Below are 21,546 nucleotides of genomic sequence, written 5' to 3' on the forward strand. Positions count from 1 at the left end.
ATCTTGAAAGGCTGTGCACTGTTAGTAGTTGGCCTTCCTTGAGTGCAAACTTGGGTACTTCTGCTACCACCATAACCCTAGAACTGCACAAAAACTTTTCTTGCAAGTTGCTTCTCAAATATCAAGGCTCTATTGTAAGTTTCAGAGACAGTCTGCAATTGGTGCAAAGATATGACATCTTGAATTGGTGGTTTAAGACCACTTAAGAACCTTGCAACCATCTACTCTTCACTCTTATTCAGGTCTACTCAAGCTACCAGTTAATAAAATGCCTCTATATACTCTTCCACACTGCCATGTTACTTCAAATTATGTTGTTGTTTGTACAAGGACTGCATATAATTGAAAGGCAGAAACTTGTTTCTCATTTTCTGCTTCATCTTGCACCAATCTTGGATCTTTCTTTTACCTATCCTAACTCTTTGAACTTGGAGTTGCTCCCACCAAGCTGAAGTTCTCCCTCTTAGCTTGATAGAGATCAATTTCACCTTCTTGGAATCTGGTACCTCATGGAAATCAAAGATTCTTTCCACTTGGTTAAACCAATCCATGAATTCTTCATGATTCAAGCTACCATAGAACTTAGGTAACTCAATCTTGATGTTTGATTCCCATTTTGGTTCTCCCCTTAGAGGACTGGGCACTTGCCTTGGAACACCTCCTCTAGCCTGACCAATTGAGTTACTAAGGGGCTGTTTGGATTTTTTTTGTCATCACTCATCACTCCTCATTCAATTTTGGTCACTCATCATTCATCACTCATCACTTAAAATACCCCAATTTCTCCAACCCCACCCGTTTGGCACTCATCACTCCTCATTCAATTTTTGTCACTCATCACTTAAAATACCCCAATTTCCCCAACCCCACCCGTTTGGCACTCATCACTCAATTCTACCGTTACTTTTTGTTTCAAAAAAAAAAAAAAAAACCCGAAAAGTCAAGATATGCAGCTGGGCTTTGTTTCAAAAGAAGAAAACAATTGAAAAAAAAAAAACCCAAAAGTCAAATATTGCGGCTGAACAGTGAGAGAGTTGTGAGTTTAATTATGGAAATGCCATTAAAAACAGAGTTATGGAAACTAAAAACACCTAAAATATGTTTTCAGTTTCCATAACTCATTACTCAAAAATCAGAGAATTGAGTGATGGAAACAAAAACTAGAAACAAAATCCAAACGGACTTCTTAACAAGCATCTGAATATGCTCAGCCAAGAGTATGCCCTTTCCGTCTTGCATCTCATCTTTTCACAGCATCTGCAATTTCCTTTGGCCTTTTCTGGACTGCTCTTTCTGTTGTTATGCCCGAGCCACCTGCTGAATCAGTAGCTTGGGTTCGTGGAGCGGCCAAAGTAAAGAGACTTGCCCTTCTTGTTGGCATACTTGTTGGCATGTTGCCATTACTGCTGTCTCTGGAGAATTTGTTGCTGGAAATGATGCTGTACGTAACTGTGTTTTATTCTTGTCTTGCTTCTCTTCTTACATGATGAACTACTAGATGATTTGCTTTGCTTGCAAATTATGATCAAGCTCTTGTACAAAATTTGTCAGGGTCATGCTTATAATACTTTTCCAAAGATGGGTGATACATGGATACCAGAAGATGTCCTTGACATGAAGCCACTAATTCGAAATTTCGTTGAGAATACCTCTACTATGCAGGTATTAATTCTCAGCTGAGACTATATTTTAACTTCTTTAACAGTTTAATTTTGTTGTTTTCTAGATGGTTGCTTCAACTGCTACGTGCTAATGCCATGTTGCCTCTTCAAATTGGTAAAGATTGAAATAAAGAAAAATTAAGAATTGAGAAGAAAATGTTATGTGAGGTTTTTATTTGTAGAGCAAATGTTGCTGAATGAGAATATTAATAAATCCTTTGCTCCTCTTCTTTAGTTTTTTTTTTCCTGAATATCATCCTTTGAGGAGACATTTTAGGTTCGAGGAAATTTCATGAGAGAGAATAAATTCTTGGAGAAAATACATTGATCCAAAGTTATATCATTTTGTATCAGCCAGGTGGCCAAAACTTTCTGTACTAGCTACCAATTCTGTCTTGCTCAAAATACTGGCCAAAAACTTGGCTATCTGTGTTTGTTGACAAAGTAATCCAATATCTGTATTTTGAGCATAGGGTTCAATCGCATTATAGCATTCCTTTACCAGTACATATGTGAATACTGGCCAACATTACAGTACAATCAACTTGGCCATCTGTGTTTGTTGACAACATGATTCAATATCTGTATTTTGAGTGTAAGGTTCAATCACAGTATAGCAGTCCTTAACCTGCATATATGTGAATCATTTTTTATGTTTTGAAATTAAAAATGATAATTCTTTTGTGAGTGAATTAGAACATTTTTTAGTTATCAAAATGCTGGTTTTGTGTTTATGAAAATACATGTATTATACATACGGTACTCTGAAATTAACGGAAGCCAAAATATTTTGTTCCAGCACTAACAAACCAAAATGGCCACAAGGCAGTATTTATAACTTTGCATTGATATCTGAAGTGATTTTCTTATGGACTGTATTGAAGCCACAAAAATTATGACCTTGTTTGCGGATTTAATAAACTTAATAATAGTGCTGTTGTTTGCGGAGTTCATGATTAAACACAAGTATAAATAATTATGCGTTTTGAAATTGTAGAATTTCTGAATCTTATATTGAATAAGCTCCTTCAAGCCTTAATGAAACGTATTGGTGTTATAATTCAAAAAAATTTCTCAGAAAAATCCCGAAAAACTAAAACAAAGGTCCCGAATCCATTTTATATTTTCATAATTTATTTTAACAATAAAAACAACGATTACAGAAATAACAAAACAATCCAAATGAAAACTATTGTAAATTAGAATTAAACAAATAAAATAATCCTCAAGATACATTTCAAACGAGAATAACAACTAGATATACCACTTTATATAATAAAAAATTCAAAATCAAAACACGATCTAATAAAATAGAAATTTTGTGAAAGGCATAACAATTGTTGGCTTATATGGAGGACACAGTCACATAGACTGATAGACACGATTTAGTAATATATTACTGAATGATTCTTCAGGTGCTTGATGAGTTGATTGAGTTTGTCGATGCGGATGATGAGATGAGTGACGGAACAAAGGAGCGTTGTGCTGAAGTAGTTAATGAACATAGAAGACAAAGATGGTGGCGATGAGGAGAGCGTTGCGCTAGTTTAGAGCGTTGCGCTAAACTGGCACCTCTGAAACATTAGGGACCAAAGTGACATTCATTGCAAAGGTTAAGGACCAAAGATGTAGTTTATCCAAAATTTTATAACTAAGAAATTAAGAAAGTTTTGCCACACCAGCCTTAGATTTATGGTTTTAAAATCCGGACCGAACTGTACAGTTCGACTTGATTAATCGGGAACCGCCATTTTCCGTTTTCCTTCTTCTCCATTCTTCTGTGTTTATTCTTCTTGCTTCTTTGGCGTTTCCTTTCTTCTTCTGTCACTGGTGCCCAAAACCAAAACCAAAAGAAATCAAAAGTCTAAGATTTTCCAATAAAGTTGTATACCAATATGGTAGACACTACCCCTTCCCCATGAAAATGTTGGACATCTGGCCACGCTTCCACCATTCATTGGCTTTTAAACTTTTTTCATTTAATTGCATTATTTATAGGACATTTAAATGTTTAATTGCATTATTTATTGGTGCTACAAACCCACATATTCATATATTAAATTCATGTACTGTTCTTCTTAACAACCATCTATGTATTGTTACTGTAAATTAGGATTTATATTATAGATTAAATAAATGTGTATAATATTATATAAATTTATAAAAAAGTGTACAATATTATACATATTTGCATAAAAATATATGACATTGTAGACATTCATTTTGTTTATAATATAAATCTATTTTATTTAGATTGTATAATATAAACTAATAATAATAATAATTATTATTATTATTATTATTATTTTTAACAATTACTAATAATATTCCGTTGATTTTTGAAACACCATAATGAAAGTTATGATATAAAAAATACATTTGAATGATGATCTTCATATTTATTTGAATTATTTTAGTCAGTTTTTCTATTTATACTAATTTATTTTATTTATCTATATTTTAAATAACTATTAAATTAATCATGACTTCATCACAGTTCGACCTCGATCCGATCTCGAAAACTTTGAACCTCTTCCTTTTCTGGTTTTTTGAATGGTCCAGGTTTCAAAACCATGCTTAGATTATCAACCTTTCAATAGACCCCATTCAATGTTACACACTACAAATTGTACTTTCATTGCTTTTGCTTCCCTTTATAGAATGTAATGCTTTGTTACTTTCTTTGAATGTTATTGAGATTTTGAAAATGACTCTCTCTCTCTCTCTCTCTCTCATAGGCAACAATTTTGGATCATGTTAAAGTAGCTTTTAAAGACATGATCTAAACTTGCATCAAATATTTTACTGTAGACCATGATCTTTTATAGCTCATTGTAGAATTGATATTCTCAAAGGGAATTTAGTGAATCTTAAATAATAATAATAATAAAAAGTGAAGATGTACATTCTTGTGTGAATTGTCATTTTCATCGACAAAATTTTTTATTTTTGTCATTCTAATCCTTGAACTTTTAACTTTACTGTCAAGTTAGTCATTTTGTCCATTGATATTTATAAAATTGACATTATTCACATATGAGATACGTTTTTTTTAACAACTAAAAATGGATGAAATGACTAATCTGGAAAAAAAAAAATTATTTGATATCTAGAAAATATAAAAGTTTCAATCTAGTTCTCAAAACTTGAAAAGTTGCAATCAAGTTACAAATTGATTTAAAAAGTCACAAATTGGAATCTCGTCAACTTTCGACCTCCCTTGCTCTTGGTCAATTAATACCTCTACCTTTGAATCTTTATCTGATACTTGTCTGTGTAGGAATCCATCTATCTTTCCAAAGAGCAATTTTTGTCCATTCCCCACTCCCCCACTTCTATCCCTTCACCAATATTTCTCTAGTACTTGTAAACTGTAAATATACTCTCCAAGCAGAAGATGCGTTTGGTTTGGCAAGAACTAAGAATTTGGAAAATAATTCAACTGGTATACCTTGAAAAGCAATGAATTTTCATCATTAATAGGCCTCCAACCTTGCTTTGCTAAGAGATCCATATTAAAAGTAAAATCTCTAAAACCCATGTCACTATGGAACTTTGATATTCACATTTTTTTTTTTCCCAAGCCAGCCAACCGACCAACAAATCTTATGCTCATTGTCCTTTTGGCCCCACCAGAATCTCTCAGAAGTCCTTGCAATTCATCATGCATTGAATCCGAAAGCCTGAAGCAACTTCATAGTAAAAGTTGGGATTGATGATTGATAATTGAATTTTCTACTGCCTTAATTAAAATTTCACTTCTTCTTCGTTTAAAATGAAGTTTATCTCCAAACTAGTTTGGAATAAAATTCTTCAAACCATTTTAAAATGGTGACATGTATCCTTTCCACTTGATCCACCTAAACTCTACACTACCCATAATTTGAATTTTATTTATTTTTTAATAAAAACCCAACTAACCCAATTTAACCATAGGTAGTGAGGGGTTTAGAGTTAGAAGGACACATCACCAATCTAAATAATTTCTTTGAAAACTAGTTTGGCGAGAAACTTTATCTCTCTCCTTATTCCACCACATTGGCTCTAATATTCCATGCAGTAACTCTTATAGATCTATCCACTAAAAAGAAAGCATACCAAGAATAATATAATAAACATTACAACTTTATTAATTTATTTTTTTATATACATGATTGAATCTTATATTTCTCCATTGAAAATATAAAAGTACAAGTTTTTTTTTTAAAATAAAAATTATACTCTAATCTAATTTATATGTTTATGTATGTGAAACATTTTCTTGAAATCTTCTAACCCTTGTCTCATTCTTTTACTGAACAAGAACTGCTTATCTCAAAAAAAAAAAAACAAGAAATACTTATAAGGTGCGGTCACGCGCTACGCTAAGCAAACGAACTAAATTAGAAAGCATATGGCCCGTAACACCATAAATTTTTTTTTTTTTTTTGAGAAACTTTAACACCATAAATTTATATTTTACTTTAAAAAAAGAAAACAAAAGCAATCGGTACCGACGAAGCAATTGGTCAAAAAGGCTTGCTGGTTGTTACCACCAAATTTCTCCACACTTTGCCGTTACGCATTACACTTTAATGGCCCACACTCTGATTTTTGATATGGAAAGTAGTGCAAAATAACTGTGCCTTTAGCTCAAAATTATTTTCGAAACGTCAACAAATGGGACCCAAAAACAGAACATCATCAGGCTCCTCTGACTGCGCGAGCTGTTTCCTCTCTCACACCCACGTGAGTGTTTGTGTGACTGTGTGCTTTCTCATTGCCATGTTTGCTTGCTATCCATTACAGTCACTACCAAAGTAAACTTCACTCTCTCTGTGTGTAAAGTAGAGAAAAACTAAGATACCCAGAAAGAAACACTCAGAGTTGAAGCTAAATCCAATGCCAACTTCTTCAACCTCGTTCCTTTTTATCCTTCTCTTCTGCTTCTCAACTGCTGCTTTGGCAGGTGACCCTTTTGTGTTCTATGATTGGACTGTCTCTTACCTCACTGCCTCCCCACTGGGTGTTAAACAAAAGGTTCTTATTTTTCACTTCAATTCTCTGCAATTCTCCAACTTTTGTCACCCTTATCCTTTGGATGAAAATGGGCACTGCTTATTTTTAGTGATATTTCAAGTTTTAAACTTTTGGGTATTGCTCATGTGATTTGTTTATTGGATATTAGTTGCTTACTGTGTAGTAAATATATGATTTTAGCTATTTTTAACTTAAACAGGTCCCCCCATGTGTGAATCTCGTAAGTTGATGGAAATTACTTAATTAATATACCAGGTTGATTTACTAATAGTGTGACATATTTTAATATAAAGAGAAGTTTCCTGTTCTAGGAAGAAGTGAATTTCATAATTCTATTGTTTTTAGCAACTATTCAGTTTTAGAATTTCTCTCATTATTAATTCAGTTATGCTGGAAGTTGCCAAAAGGCTTGTAACTTAGTGGCATTGACTGGTCTCCTTGATAAGGAGAACAAGGTTTCAAATTTCCTCCCCAACATGCTGTAACAATTGATTATCCAAAAAGTTATGCCGAAAGTTAGAAAATATATTTACATGACCCAGTTTACTTTTAATATATATATATATATATATATATATAATATTAATAACTTAACTATGCCCAAGTCTTTAAATCTGTATTGTTGATATACAATCTTGATTGACAAATAGCTCTATATGTGACAATTTCTTTGTTTGGATTAAATTGCAAGTCAAGGCAACATGTCCACTCTCAGCACCTTGATGCACCTTTGTGTGTGTGTGTACACATTATATGCCCATATCATACAAGCACAGTCCTGTTACTTTCATTTCACATGGCTAAACTGAGCTGACATAGTTTTCTCGACTTGTCTCTAGTTGGGTTGGCCTCTTATCTTCTTAGGTGTAATTTTCATGTCTTGCCATTTCTTAGGATTCTCATTTCATCCATAGTAAACATGTCAATGCAAAACTAAATCTTGAAGCATGTCTAGTCTTATATTGTGTTGATCTAATCCCAAAATTTTGCTCATAATTTATTTCATAAACAAGCTGTTGTCCTTGTTATTAAAGTTCATCTTAACAAATCCTATTTTGTCAAACAGCTTTTTGTGGTGATATCTCACAAACAGTAAGTCATTTTCACTACCAAAGTATAATAAGTCCTTATAGCATATCTAATATGAAACAAGACAGCTTCTCAATATTGCAATTGTTAATTATTGATACATGTGCCCAAATTGTCTTAAAAAACTTTCCTTTGTCTTGTTCTGTATCTTATATTTTCTCTAGAATGCATGGACTTCCTTTTTGTTTTTCAGTCTTGTATTTCTATTGTTTCTTGTCAACAATCTAACTGTATCAACATAAGTTTTTGAACCATGTCATTGTTTGACTACCAAAGATATTGTGCCTTCAAGCATTATTATTTTTAATTCCTTTTTGTAGAATTTTCCCTTGCAATTTGATTGGCATATTTTTAATCACTCAGCACATTAGACGGTACTTCATTTGTGCCAGTATAATCCAATGAGTTAATAAATCCTTTGATACCAAAAGGCTGCTTTTTGCTGCTGTTATGTAGTCTGTTTTATTTTAGAAATTACTTTTCTTTCACATGTATGTGTTTTTGTTCATACTACTGATCATCACATTTATCTATCTTGCTAAAAATATAACTTCATAATCAGATTGGAAACATATAGGTTATATCATTGGCCACCTCATATTTTTCAATAATGCCAGTTTGTTTGTGATTAAGACAAAATAATGTTATAGTGGGGAGGCATCCATGGGGTGCCCTGCAGCCATGTAAGATTTGTTTCTACCATTCCACCTTAAAATTTTCAATGGCTTCTCATTGCGACAGCAATAATTACCATTATTCCATACCACACTCTTACTTTGAACTGCTGTGACCTCACTTTAGTTAGGGGGAGAAGATGTCTCATTAGTGCCCAATGTGCATACAGGCTTAATTGTGTTGTGTGGCATGTGATGCATTTAACAATGCATTCAAACTTACCTTGTAAGAGTAACATGAAGGGTGAGGTCGTGGGTTCAAGACCCACCGGGAGTGTATGTAACTTCAAATCAAAAAAATAATGTGTTCAAACTTTCTCTTGTATTACTCATTATTCATAATTTCATTGTTGATTGTTGCTCTTCATTGCTGGCTCTTGAAGCAAATAAGAATTTTACTTTTAACAATCTGTCATCCACATGTTTTGTGAGTTACTGTACAATTAATCCTATATTATTGTTTACTATTTCTGTTTATCACGGCTGCCCAGACTCTTAAATTGAAGCAAGTAATATTTTTCTTTAGAAATCTGTGAATGACATGTTTCTTGAGTTATGGTACAATATAGATGAGACGAACATCGTACTGACAGAATAAGTTTTGAACTAGTTTTGAACTAGTTCACTTCCGGTGCACTTGGGTGTTCCTTTTTTTCAATATATCTTATTACTTATCAAAAAAAAAAAAAAAAGTTTTGAACTAGTTTCATCTAGAAACAGTTATGTGCTGTGTGGGTCACTTAGTAGGCTTAGATACAAAATATTGACTGCAGTAATGGAGTCCCTATCTCTGAGTAATCAAATGATGAAGCATTTAGCTGTAGACTTTTTTAATTCTTCTGAATCCTTGAACCTTCTTGTATTAAAGATTTTATATTATTGCTTTTCCCATGTCAAGCTCATGTTACTCATTCCATTCTACAGTTTGTGCTATTAGATGTGGAAAGTCCCATAGTAGTTCATTGAATAAAATCAGACAATTATACTTGTGATGATAGATCACTTCCTTTTTCACAATGTACAAATCTCCAAAATTTTCTTCTCCATCTGGAGATTGAGGGACACCTTTGTTTGGTTGTAGTCTTCCTGCCATATGATTTGCACTATATTTATATGTCACTCATAGGGATTTATTCTTTGCCTACCCGTCAATGTTTGATTCCTATTAATTTGTGTTAATGTGACTTCTGCTTCTTCATACCTGTTAATATGACAGTTAGTCTTTGTCCATATATCCTTCCTATATGTCAATAGAAATAAGAATAGAGATTTAAGGACAAGGAGCTGATTTCCATATTTTTGCCCTCAATTCATCCATTCTGTATATATAGGAGAAGCATATACAAATATCAAGAGGAATATTCTGATAACAATAGCTGGTAGAGACAACTCATCAATGGGATCTTCTAGAATAGGGACACCTTATATGGGATCTTCTAAGAGACACTAACACTATTTCGCACGATGCATGAGTCATGAATGGTTGAGCTATATACAAGATGAGGTTTACCTGCCAAGCACTTAGGCATGGTCAACCTTTTGTTTTTTAACTCCTTGTTTATTTCCCATATAGATCCTAAATTTTGGAGTGGAGAGTCTTTGCTTGTCTATTCTTCTTTGATATTGTACATTTATTTATTTTAGCATTTAACTATCTATATGTTGGTGATTTTATACCAAAAAGTGCTCAAATGTCTTAGCTACTTCCCTCCCCCAACCCTCACAGGTGGGTGGACCCACAAAATCTCATGCAAATTAATTTGTGCTAATAATTTCAGGTAATTGGGATCAATGGGCAATTTCCAGGACCAATTCTCAATGTTACTACAAATTGGAATGTTGTTGTCAATGTCAAAAATGGCCTTGATGAGCCATTTCTTCTCACATGGTATATATATTTTTTACAGCAAGAATAAGAAAAATAACAAGTAGTGATTTTATTAGTGCTAATGTTGTTTAGTTTAATGCAGGAATGGCATACAACATAGGAAGAACTCTTGGCAAGATGGTGTTTTAGGTACAAATTGTCCCATTCCTGCTGGTTGGAATTGGACATATCAATTTCAGGTCAAAGATCAGATAGGGAGTTTCTTTTACTTCCCATCCCTTAGCTTCCAAAGAGCTGCGGGTGGATATGGGGGAATCATCATAAACAACAGAGAAGTGATTCCAGTACCCTTCGGGATGCCAGATGGAGATATTACAATCTTTATTAGTGACTGGTATTCTAAGAGTCATAAGGTCAGTGTAAATTTTGTTTTGCTCACCGACTCTGGTGACTGGTGAATACTAGTTACTTTTTTAGGTTTCCTAGCTATTGACCAATGCTTATTGGGAAACAGGAACTAAGGCAGGATGTTGAGAAAGGAATCAACCTTGGAGTTCCTGATGGTATCCTCATTAATGGATTGGGTCCCTATCGCTTTGATGGGGCAGTTGTTCCAGATGGTATTACTTACCTAAAAATAAATGTTGAACCAGGTGAATTTCTGCAATGTATATGTTATACTTAGTTTGTTGTCCCTTCTCTTTAAATACCATTAACTTGCTCAAATGAACTAATTTTTATAACAAATGTTTTGTTGTTTTCCATTGAAAATGTGTTTTGAAAGTTGTAACTAAAAGGTAATTCTTTATAAAATGCAAAAAATTTGTTAAGCTGCATTGAAGACCCTAATTTCAGTGGTCCGCAATTTCTGCATCCCCCACCTCCTTCCTAATCTTAGCCACCACATCTCCTACTTGTCCGACCTTCATAAAACCCAAACCACCTTACCTAAATCACCCCCCAAGTTAAATATTCGATACTTGGAATTTATGCATTTGTATTAGTGTATAAAATACAATTTCTGTAAATCTTGAATTATTAAACCCATGAAAATTATGAATCTTCTCCATCTAGTTAATTTTAAGCTAGCATTAATTTTTTTTTTTTTGGGTTAATAAGGAGCTAATACCAATAACTTTAGCTAAGGTTAATTGAGTAAAGGGGTTTCATAGGCCCTTCCAGCCATCTTGAGAAGTTTTTCAATAACTATAGCCAAAAAAGCCAGTGCCAAATGAAGATAGTTGTGTCTATTGCTGTACTGAATATGTCTTGAAATTTTCAGGAAAAGCACAACGTAAGAGCCTTGAAACACACACTGAAAACCCACAAGAGCACTGCCTATGCTACACATTTGTCCAACATAGAACCACACCTAAACCCACCACCACCATAGCAAAACCCACACTAACAAAAGTACACAGAAAACCACAAGACCAACAGCAGCAACCGTCTTTGCAAGAACACCACCTAGACCACCCAGACCCACCACCACATCAAAACCCACACTGAAAACTGCCTAGTGAAAAAACTCACAACAAGACTCACAAAACCAGGAACAACATCCATCTGCCTGCGAATACCATCCAGTCCACCCCTTTGCCCAACACAGCTCCAAGGCCAAACTCACCACTGTACCAAGGGTTAGGGATTTTGATTTCAAAATTTGGGTGAGGTTCAGGTGAGGAAAGTATAGTGAGGTGATGGTGACAGTGGAGTGAAGCTTAAAGGCTCGATGAAGAGGGGATGAGATTTGGAGTAGAGCGTATTAGAGAGGGGAGGAATTGGGGATTGGGGCTTGGGGAACTAGGAAGGAGTGAGGGATGGAGAGAAATGAAAATGAAACTCATTTAGGAAAAAAAAAAAAAAAAAATACCCAAAGATGGTTACTATGCATTTATTAATGGTTTTTCTGTGTTTTGACTTTCTCCAAAACCAGAAAATGGAGAACATCTTTTTTATATTTTTTAAAACTGGCCATTGTCAGGTATTTTTTCTTGAAAATCTATTCTTTAGGAACAAGTTGCCAAATTTTTAATGGAAAATAGTCTAGTGTATAAAACTAAAAGAACTTTTTTTTTTTCTTCTCAAAGAAAGAAAAAAGAAAAGAAAAAAGAACTGGTTTTTAAAACAATTACCAAACATGGCCTAGATTTTTAATTTTTTGGGTCTAAGTAGCAATGCCTATAGGGTCTTTTCTTCTACTTTTTTTAGCAGTTATTTGTGGCACAGAAAACAGAATTGCTTGTTTCAAGGGTCAAGATTGAGAGTTATTAGGGCTATTTGAGAGACTTGTATGAGGTTTGTAATGGGACTTATTATCATTTATGTATGTTCAGAATTTTTTCAGCAAGTTTTGATTTCTTTCAAACCCTTGAAGTTATGATGCTTTCTCTCTCCCTCTCTCTCTAGAAGTGTGGTTTCCGAAGGATGAATGAGAATGAATGGGGAAATATATGATAATGAATTGCACCTGTACTATTGGTATACTGGTGTAATTCATGTTATCACACAGTAATCCTTGTAAAGAATCAAGAAGCATCAAATTAGTTGACAGATTGCAAGTGGAACCAAGTTAGTTCTGATTATTACAACAAAGGCCAAGAAGTGGAGCCAAATCGGTTACAAGTTGTTAGTTGGTTAATTTGGCCAATAAGCTTTGCAAGTAACATGCATAATTACTTATAATCCATAACATTTCATCATTGAAGAATAAAGACACAACTTTCTCACTTTTCTATCTCAAATTCTCTCCTTTTTCTCTTTTTCTTGAAGGGTGACTATTTCGAATTAAGTTAAATTCCATTCATTCTCATTCATTTCCCTTAATCCAGGCAGATTCATTACAAATTGATTCATATGAAGCTGTATGTGTGATGCTAGTAGTTACTTCCTGATTTTCCTCCTATGTTTATGACTTGCTAACAAATGTAACCAAATTTGTGACCTTCAATTCCTGTACTAATTCACCAATTTCTGAATCGTTTACAAACCCTAACCTTAATTTCCTAAACTTAGAATCTTCCCTTGACATCCTAAATGAATTGGTATAAACACATAGGTTTTCAACATCCTACATAAATCAGTATCAGAGCCTAGATTTTCACCATACCTATGCATAATGGAAGTGTTTATGGGAAGAGTTGCTGAGAATCAGCAGGATGATTTGCTTGTGAGAATTTTCCCAAGTCAGATACCAAATGACTAGTTGGGAGACTCAATATATGCAAAAAGCTGTCAACTGTGGCATTGAGATTCAAAGGGATAGTACGACTAGGAATAATAACAAATGAAGATGCTACCAACAATACCAACAGTGAGCACCGAATAGATCAAAACCAACATTCACCAATTAGGCTTAATCTTTAGCCTACAAATGATAGATTATTCCTACCAGTTTTACTACAGGGCATGGCCTGTGGTGTGGCAGGTCCAGATAAATTTGAGTGTCAGGATTTGATGGGAGATATTACTAAGAAGGCACAGGTAGAGGCACCTGGATTTGAGTGGAAGACTTACCATCTAGTTTCTATCAATTAGATTGCTGCCATGACGGATTGATTGGTATGGGATAACCGAAGATTATGAAAGTTTGCGAAGATGAAAGGGTAAAGTACGGCAGAGAGATACAGAAAAGCAACTTCAATGAGCGAGGCAGCCTCCAATTATTGATTGGGAGGAGATGAGGTTAAAGTTGAAAGAGATATTTGCCATTGGATTATCAAGATCGTCTTTATGATGACCTTATGACACTTTGGAAAGGGAGTTTGACAGTTGTGCAATATATTAAGAAGGGTGATATGAGCTCTCTGTTTAGTGTCTTGTATAGTGACAGAGAATGAAACACAAATTTTTTTCTCATTATAGATATGGACCATTGTTTACATGGATATAGCCACCAATATTTACTTCCAATTAACTAAGTTAAGTAGTTCTCATTTTTAACAATGGGCTAAAGCCAAGGGAAAGGTAATAGCATTGACTACTGTTAGCATTAGTGTTTATATTATAATCAGCTTGTTATTCTTGTATTAGCTAAGCCATTCTTGTAATTGTGTTATACTTCCATTCTCCCTGTTGAAGAGACAATAATAGGGAGAATGGAAGCATAATAGCAACTAAAACAAAAAAAGCCTCTCACTTCCTTGGTGAAAATAATTTGAAGCAGCCATCAAGGAAAGAAAAGTTATTTATGTTTTGATGTATAAATTGCAACAACTAGATCAACAACGGCCAACAGAGGTACCAACAGAATTGCAGGAGTTGCTGTCAACTTTTTTCCAATTCCAATGAATTGCCACCTTTATGAGATGTGCAACATGCTATAGATCTGGTTCCAGGGTCTTCTCTACCAAATTTACCAGCCCAGTATATGAATCTTGTTAAATATGCTGAACTTAGGAGCCATGTAAGTGAATTATTAGAGAAAGGTTTATAAGGGGAGAGCCTAAGTCCTTCAGTCCCTACTCTGTTCACTCTTAAAAAGGATGGTAGCTGGAGAATGTGCAAAGCTAGCCTAGCAATCAACCAATCACCATCAAATATCAATTCCCTATTCCATGACTTGAGAATATGTTGACCAGAGTTAATGCCTTCTGGAAGATTGATCCTTAGTGGATATCATCAAATCAGATTCAGAGTTAGAGATGAGTGGAAGATCGCTTTAAAATACTGGATGAGCTTTGTGAATGGCCAGTCATGCCCTTTGGTCTTACCAACGTACATAGCACATTTACTGCTCAATTTCTTGTCATTTACTTGAATGATGTTCTTATATATAGTCAGGCTAAGGAAGAACATATTATTCACTTTCAATAATTGATGAGATTTTTGTGTGAAGAGAAGTCCTGCATCAATATGGAGAAAGTGTATTTTCTCTTGATTTGTTGTTTCCTCTCATGGCGATGAAGCAGATCAAGAAAATTTCAATTTTCATTAGCAGGCCTTGCTCTATTGGAGATTGATTTGTGATTTTGCACTATTATGGCTCTGGTTACAGCTTGTATGAAGAAAGGATGGTTTGCATGGATGAGTTTGGCAACCAAAGCTTTTGAAGAAACCAGGAAAAGTTTATTCAAGCTCCAGTTTTATTATACAATTGATTCTGGACTTTCTAATAATCCCTTAACCATCTGATAAACCCCTTGATAAATAAAACAAAAATAGTATAAAAAAATAAAAATTAATATCTTCGTATTTTGGATCATCTGGGCCTCATATTGTCAGATTCAGATTTTCTAGGATACTTTATCAAATAGATTTCCTTAAATCTTAACCATTTTTTAATGATTTAATGGCCTAGATTCTACCATGTCAGCATTTCACTAATAATAATCTTAACTGTTTTGTTTGCAACATTATTTTATTATTTTAAGAATATTGTTAGTGGAATACTGACATGGCAGAATCTTGACCATTAAATCATTAAATAGTGGTTAGGATTTAAGGAAATCTACTGATAGAGGATCTGAATCCCATATTGTCCCTACTATACAATGTAATTGCAGGATGTTATTTTAGGTGCATCACCCACCATTATATATTTGACCTCATTCTAGGAGATGGGTTTCATTTCTAAATTCTTTCTAGAAGGCAGTGCTACCCCTCCTAGGGGATTTTTTGTGACTTCAAATATAATGAAAACAGAATGTGAAAAGGTTTCATTTTTATGAAAGGTTCATGTATGCCCAAAAGAAGTTGGTGAGGTGCTCTATGCTGATATGGTTTATACCCCTTTCATTTCAGTGTATACTTTTTTGGTTCAAATTCTATTCAGACCTGTGGAGGCTTCTTTCATATTCATTCTAAACAAACTCTTGTAGGTTTTCTTCCTAGGAATATTGTGACTGTGATATGTTGTACTTAATCAACCCACATATGGTGACTTGTACATGCATGACTATGAAAGGCATGCAGTTTCTTTTTGTTTTAGTCAATAATAGCCAAATGTTGGTAATTTTATTTGCTGCAGGAAAAACTTATCGTCTTCGGGTGCACAATGTTGGTATTTCAACCAGCTTGAATTTCAGGATACAAAATCATAACTTACTTCTTGTGGAGACTGAAGGATCTTACACGGTTCAGCAGAACTACACAAACATGGATGTTCATGTGGGCCAGTCATACTCATTCTTGGTCACAATGGATCAAAATGCTAGCAGTGATTACTACATTGTTGCGAGTCCTCGGTTTGTCAATTCATCTGCTTTGGGCAGTGCTACTGGAGCTGCCATCTTGCACTACTCCAATTCTCAAGGACCTGCTTCAGGTCCTCTTCCTGATCTTCCTAATGAAAACGACCCTTATTTCTCAATGAATCAAGCAAGATCCATAAGGTTGTAGCTAAGTATATCTCTTTTTGGGTTAATAAAAGAAATATCCTAAACGGACATATTATAGAGCTCCTTGTAGAATCTTAGACTAAGATTAATCAGTAACATTTCCAATGCACAAATGTGAGTGGTTTAAAAGATGGGTTCATCCCTTGCCTGAATATTGATTAATTTTATGATATGGGATAATTTATCTTTTCAACTTCTTAAAATAAGCATTTTCATTTGGAGAGAAGCAAACAAATCTACATCAGAAATTGATGAAGGACATTCTTTTGTCCTTTTGTATCTTGTTTGTTCTCCTTGTAGTCATATTTGCATCATTGTTGTTCTTTTAATATACTCATGGATGCAGGGCTGACTATTTCACATTTTCGGTCATGGTGGTGCATTTTTCAGATGGAATGTCTCTGCTGGTGCTGCTCGCCCAAACCCACAAGGATCTTTCAAATATGGTCAAATTACTGTCACAGATGTATATGTGATCCTCAATAGACCGCCAGAGCTTATAGATGGGAAGTGGCGGACTACCCTCAATGGTATTTCGTACTTACCACCTTCAACACCCCTGATGCTTGCCCAGCAGTTCAACATTCCAGGGGTGTACAAGCTAGATTTCCCAAATAAATTGATGAACAGACCTCCCAAAATTGATACATCTCTAATCAATGGTACTTACAGAGGTTTTATGGAAATTATCTTTCAAAACAATGATACAACTGTCCAGAGCTACCACCTGGATGGCTTTGCATTCTTTGTTGTGGGGTGAGCCATCAGTTTTGATATTGTCATCATATTATTTCTAATTTATCAAATTCAAAAATTAATTTGGATAATTTCCCATTTGCACTGTAGTATGGATTTCGGAGTGTGGACAGAGAATAGCAGAGTAACTTATAACAAATGGGATGGTGTTGCTCGCTCCACTACGCAGGTACTCCTGTCTATAATCTTCACCCAAAATTCTTTTGATGAATCATTTGGTTAAGCAATTTTTACATTGGAAAGCTAGTAGGAATGGGATATGCTATAACAAGAAAGGCATATCAAGATCAGTTTTATGAAAAAGAAAACTAAAGGTAATCTTAAAAGCCAAGGGGTATTAGAATCTCTAAGGGATTGCGGATTTTGTGATGCGTTCAGCCTCTCACTGCATTGGGAACCTTTACTAGCCATTTTGTCAAAATGAAATGCATTGCATGGGGATTTAATATCTGGGACTGCGAAGAGCTTTCCTTATAATCTATAAAATGAACCCCTTACCTTCTACTGTGAAGTAGGTGCTAGTTGCAATTACATTTCAGCAGTGATGTTTAAGCATATTCCATGTAAACAGTAGTAAGATATCAATAAGGTTGCATACTAGAATCTAATGGTCGGAAGAAATCTGTTCAGAAGTCCATAAACATCCTGTTTTTGGAAAACATACATCATAGATGATGGAAAGAACAGCATATATGATGGTAATATTCTAATGAAACAATTTTTAAATCAAAATAATTGATTTGACACGTGAAGACTGATGTTACGTAGTGAGCAGTGAAGAATTATTAGTTTATTTCCCATGTTCAAGTAAAGATCAGTGGCTGGATTAATTACTAAAAGATGTTCAACACCCCTTTATATCTATTTGGTGGCTTCTAGACTGTCTTCAACCTTTTCATTTATGACATGTCACGGATGTGTAGACATAATTAGAAATGGAAAACAAGTAGATACTATATGCTGCAACTTGAAAAAAAAAAAATCAAAATTTGGAGGCAACAATTCATATCAGTCATAATTGGTTGCAGCCAATTTAATATCTTGAAGAAATTCTGTCCCACATTTAAGAAGTAAACTAAGAACGTAAGAAGTCTATTTGTGTACCAGGGATGGCCAGAAGATAGGAAAAAATAAAAACACACCTAAAAGAGAGGAAAAAAAAAAAAGATATGGCTCACAAAGATCAGCTTTGAGGCCCTCAAAATAGCCATCTTCATTCATCTTATTTAAATGATCTGGTTTGACCAGCAGAGCTTGCACTCTCACTCTCTCTCTCTCTCTCTCTCCATCCTTTAATTGGGGGCTTTAGGTGCTTTGAGGCCTAATCGCTCAAGCTTTTTAATCACTTTCTTATAGGTTGTTATTAAAGTACTTGCACACAGATGTACATGCGCACAGATTGAAAAATAAAATTATACTACTATATATTTAGGTTGGATTCTTTGTTGATAATTAGCTAAAAAACCAAAAAGATCCCAAAGGGAGAGAAAGGTTTTATTGATAACCACTTATTTCTCACTTACAGGTCTTTCCTGGAGCTTGGACAGCCATTTTAGTTTCTCTTGACAATGCTGGTAATTGGAACCTTCGTGCGGAGAATCTTGACTCTTGGTATCTGGGGCAAGAAGTTTATTTGAATGTTTTAAACACAGAGAATGACACCGATGAGGCTTCTTTGCCTGGCAATGCAATATATTGTGGCTTACTTTCATCCTTACAAACGTAAGACTTCAGAAACACAGCTAAACTTTGTCAATTTGGTAAATTTACTATATTTAGGAAGGGTAAATTAAAATACATAAAAATTATCAGGTTTATCCTTGCTTTTGTAATAATTTATGCTGAAAAGTGGTTATTATTATTTTATTATCTAGGGATACAACATTTTTCATAACTGTTAATGTGACTTATGATTGTTGCATACTAGTAGTGTCAATGGTGGGCTCTTTTGAAAGTGACATTGCGGCTATCACAATTTTCCATCTTAGCGTGTTGTTAAAAAGATTGTGAAAAATGTTGTCACGAGCTTTGCTCTTATTGTATAACTGTTCTAGATATTGTTTCAGACACATACTATTCACAAAAAGTTATGTGTCAATGAATTTTTTATATCCTTTCTATTATTCCAAACACCTTTACTAATAATTTCATTTGTTTCTCTCTTTGGCAGTGATCAGGCTCAGAGAGTCAACTTCTCTGGTGCATCTTCTTTATCTGATGGACATAGAAGAATTTTGGTTATGTTACTGATAGCATTCTTAGGAACTTTCTTCAAGTAATCAAATTGAATTGAATGATAAGCAAGCATTATGTTTCAATTAAAGATATTTATGTGTAGTTTGAGGAAATAGTTAATTCAAATTATAGAATGAAATCAAGTGAAAGGGGTGTAGAATATTGTTGGTAACATTGTAATTATAATGTGTATCATTGTAATTTTAACACTGAATGTTTTGTCAAGTATTGTGGTGTTATTGATGAATGAGCATAGCTTGTGTACAAAAAGAGCAAGGATATGGTAATTGTATTGATATTACCAATTTGCGTAAGCAATTCAGGTTTAAGGGTACATTAAAATAAAGAGAGGTTTTTTTTTTTTTTTTTTTTGGCAGAATAATGCAGGAATTCCTTTTTTTTCTTTATAATTCTATAACTTTTTTGAAATATGGTTGGGGCATTAGATAGTTTCAAAAGCTAATAAGGAGAATAAAATATTGTTTCAAATCATAAAGCTAATCAAACAGAACATTTGAGTTCTGAATATATAAAATTGCGCTAATCAAATCATAAAGCTATTTCACAATGTTGCAACTGGGCAGCATTTATAATGACATAAAATAAAATTGCGCAATAAGAGTGCCACTATAGTCACATTCAGGTAGGATTGTCACGTTGTTTGCCCCCCTACACATTTTTTATTGATCAAATATATATATATATATATATATATGAGAAAGAGGGTGTTTTCAACTTTGCTTAAAGCTTACGGTTGTGTGATCATCATCATAATAACAATAACTAACATGTTTTGATAAGAGCCAAGAGACTTTAGTTCAATTGGTTAACACCTCTTTGTGTTTTTAAACATAAAAAACATAGCAAATAAAGGAACATAGGAAGCAAAAAAAAAAAAAAAAAAAAGTTCAAATCCAAAGTATTATTAATTTGAATTTCTCTGATTCAGAGTAGTAGATTACATTATTTCATCAATTGCACCATAGTAAAAGATCTATAGTATTATATTACTTTACTCCAGCAATTCCTCATAGATAGAGTTATTTCCATTGATTTAATTATTATTTATTGTTTGATCCCAAAATCGATGTAGTTTAATTACCATGGATATTAATTAAAAATCGTTGATAAGATTCTCAATTATTTTGGAAATAGAAATTTGAGTTTATATCAAAACACAATCTATAAGGTTTCATTTTAATTTTGGTTAAAAAATTTTTAATTTTGTGATGAGTTTTAATTATCTTGATGATAATCTCCTTAAAAGAGTAAAAATTTTGAATAATAAATTTGAAACTTATAAAGTATAGTTGTACATTAGGCATATATAACACATTTTAATAGAAGTTAGAAGAATATGAATCACTTAAAAAGATTAATATCAATCAAACACTCCTAAAATAATAAAATGATATATTTGTAGAGATAGAAAGATAAAAAATGAAAATTTGTTGCTTTTTGGAGTGAACAAATTTCAAAAATCAAATTATATGTTATAGAACATTACAAAATCTATATTATTAATAACATGATTCTTGATTTTCAACATTTTACATACTAAAATATCCTCACACAAATTCTTAAATTCTTTAAAATACCTTTATCTTTTAGTTAAATACTTAATTTTAAATTAGAAAACACAAATTAGTTAAAAGAGTAATTTATTGTTCCTAAGTTTTTAGACTTTTTCCTTTATATTCTCCATTCGGCCTAAAACTTAGAACGCTATTTTTATCTAATTTTTAAACATTATTCCACGTTATTCTAAAAAAAAAATTATTCGACATTACCTTACCTTTTTTTTTTTAAAAAAATACACAGTTATTTATATATTATTTATGTATCATTTTTAACCATTATAATACTAAAAAAAAAAAAATTTAAAAAAATAGCATTATTGCTCGCACAAAATAACCTAGTAATTATATATTCTAATGCATGCCAAG

General features: G+C 33.5%; 1 protein-coding gene and 1 long non-coding RNA gene across 2 annotated transcripts; both read left to right on the plus strand.

The window, feature by feature from the left end:
* Positions 1-1,167: 1,167 nt before the first annotated feature.
* Positions 1,168-1,895, plus strand: LOC126698878 (uncharacterized). Its single transcript, XR_007646626.1, has 2 exons — positions 1,168-1,441; positions 1,552-1,895. It is a non-coding gene; the product is annotated as an uncharacterized LOC126698878 (long non-coding RNA).
* A 4,466-nt stretch (positions 1,896-6,361) lies between these two features.
* LOC126698876 (monocopper oxidase-like protein SKU5) lies at positions 6,362-19,847 on the plus strand. Its single transcript, XM_050396376.1, has 9 exons — positions 6,362-6,680; positions 10,222-10,331; positions 10,414-10,684; positions 10,786-10,924; positions 16,240-16,603; positions 17,000-17,365; positions 17,456-17,534; positions 18,891-19,087; positions 19,536-19,847. The coding sequence occupies exons 1-9, from the start codon at positions 6,543-6,545 to the stop codon at positions 19,642-19,644; spliced, it is 1,773 nt and encodes a 590-aa protein (XP_050252333.1). The 5' UTR covers positions 6,362-6,542; the 3' UTR covers positions 19,645-19,847.
* The last annotated feature ends 1,699 nt before the right edge of the window (positions 19,848-21,546 follow it).

The sequence above is a fragment of the Quercus robur genome, chromosome 9, assembly GCF_932294415.1.
Source record: "Quercus robur chromosome 9, dhQueRobu3.1, whole genome shotgun sequence".
Lineage (NCBI taxonomy): Eukaryota > Viridiplantae > Streptophyta > Magnoliopsida > Fagales > Fagaceae > Quercus > Quercus robur.